This window comes from Saimiri boliviensis, chromosome 6, assembly GCF_048565385.1.
Source record: "Saimiri boliviensis isolate mSaiBol1 chromosome 6, mSaiBol1.pri, whole genome shotgun sequence".
Classification (NCBI taxonomy): Eukaryota; Metazoa; Chordata; class Mammalia; order Primates; family Cebidae; genus Saimiri; species Saimiri boliviensis.
This window is the reverse complement of record NC_133454.1, coordinates 117822125-117823536: the sequence shown is the minus strand read 5'-3', so window position 1 is coordinate 117823536 and position 1412 is coordinate 117822125. Positions and strand designations below refer to the sequence as shown.

Sequence of the window (1412 nt, the reverse complement as noted above, 5' to 3'; positions counted from 1 at the left end):
GTCTCTTGATCCTGGCTGAAGATCTCTTGACCTTTATCCATAGCAAGGCAGAAATTTTTACTGATGAGAAAACTGAAATGAAGCATTTCTGGCTCAAGATCATGGAGTCAATAAAGAAAATACTGGAACCCAAATCTACCTTTTTCTCCCTCAGTATGTCTTTGTAATTATGGGATCTGGTTCATGTGTTAAGGGGAAGAGGCAAAAGCCCAGAGTAGGATTTGCAGGAACTTCTGGATTGATGAAGCTAAAGAGTTAATCTTCTTGGGAAACCCTCATCCTGTTGAAAACTTTCTTCAGAGCCTCCTTCACTTCTTTGTTTCTCAGGCTATAGATCACTGGATTTAGCATGGGGATCACTGCAGTGTAAAATATTGACACAATCTTGTCTTCCTCGAGGGATTTGCCCATGTTACTTTTCAGGTATATGAAAATGAGTGTCCCAAAGAAGAGAGCCACTGCAGTCATGTGAGAAGCACAGGTGGAGAAGGTCTTGGCTTTGCCACCTGCTGTATGAATCCTCAGAATGGCCTGAATGATGAGTAAGTAGGATATAAGAATCACTGAAATGCTGGTTGTGATGACCAGAAAAGCTAAGAGGTAGATTACCCACTCCCTTGGCCTGGTTTCACTACAGGCAAGCTTCAGCAGGGGTGGGAGGTCACAGAAAAAGAAGTCTACATGATTGGACTTACAGAAAGAGATAGAGAAGGTACACCCAGTGCGGATCACAGAATTGACCATGGCACCAGCATAGGCTCCAGCCACCAGCCCCAGGCGGGTCTGTGGTGTCATGGCTGTGGCATAGAGGAGGGGCTTACACACAGCCAAGTAGCGGTCATAGGCCATCACGGCCAAAAGGAAACACTCAGTGCTAGCACAGAGGGTGAAAAAGAAGAATTGGCTGGCACAGCGCTCATAGGTGATGATCATCTTATCAGTCCCCAAAGTCTCAAGCAACTGAGGAACAATAACAAAAGAGTAGCAAATGTCCAGGAAGGAAAGGTGACTGAGGAAGAAGTACATGGGAGTCTGGAGCTGAAGGTCACTCTGAATTAGCACAATCATGCCCAGGTTGCCCCCCATGGTGATGAGAAAAATGGCCAGAAACACAAAGAAAAGACCTATCTGTAGCTCTGCCTGCAGCCGGAACCCCATCAGAACAAATTCTGTCACCATGGTGCCATTCTCTGCCATGAAGCCAACGTTATCCACTGAAATTAAAAAATAATAATAAAGTCTCATTGAAGATACATTAAGGTGGTAATAGCTTGACTTGATCATTGCTCGGTAATGATAATAATTTTTTAGATCTGTAAAGTACTTTATATTTTCACAAACTGTATTTTACTTGATCCTTCAGAAATCCTTGGAAACACATATTGTTTTTAATTTTCTTTATTGTATTTTTA

At 42.8% G+C, this 1412-nt stretch overlaps 1 protein-coding gene across 1 annotated transcript; it reads right to left on the bottom strand.

The window, feature by feature from the left end:
- Nucleotides 1–255: 255 nt before the first annotated feature.
- Nucleotides 256–1197, bottom strand: LOC101047822 (olfactory receptor 9I1-like). Its single transcript, XM_003920449.2, has one exon. The coding sequence runs from the start codon at nucleotides 1195–1197 to the stop codon at nucleotides 256–258; it is 942 nt and encodes a 313-aa protein (XP_003920498.1).
- Between the last annotated feature and the right edge of the window lie 215 nt (nucleotides 1198–1412).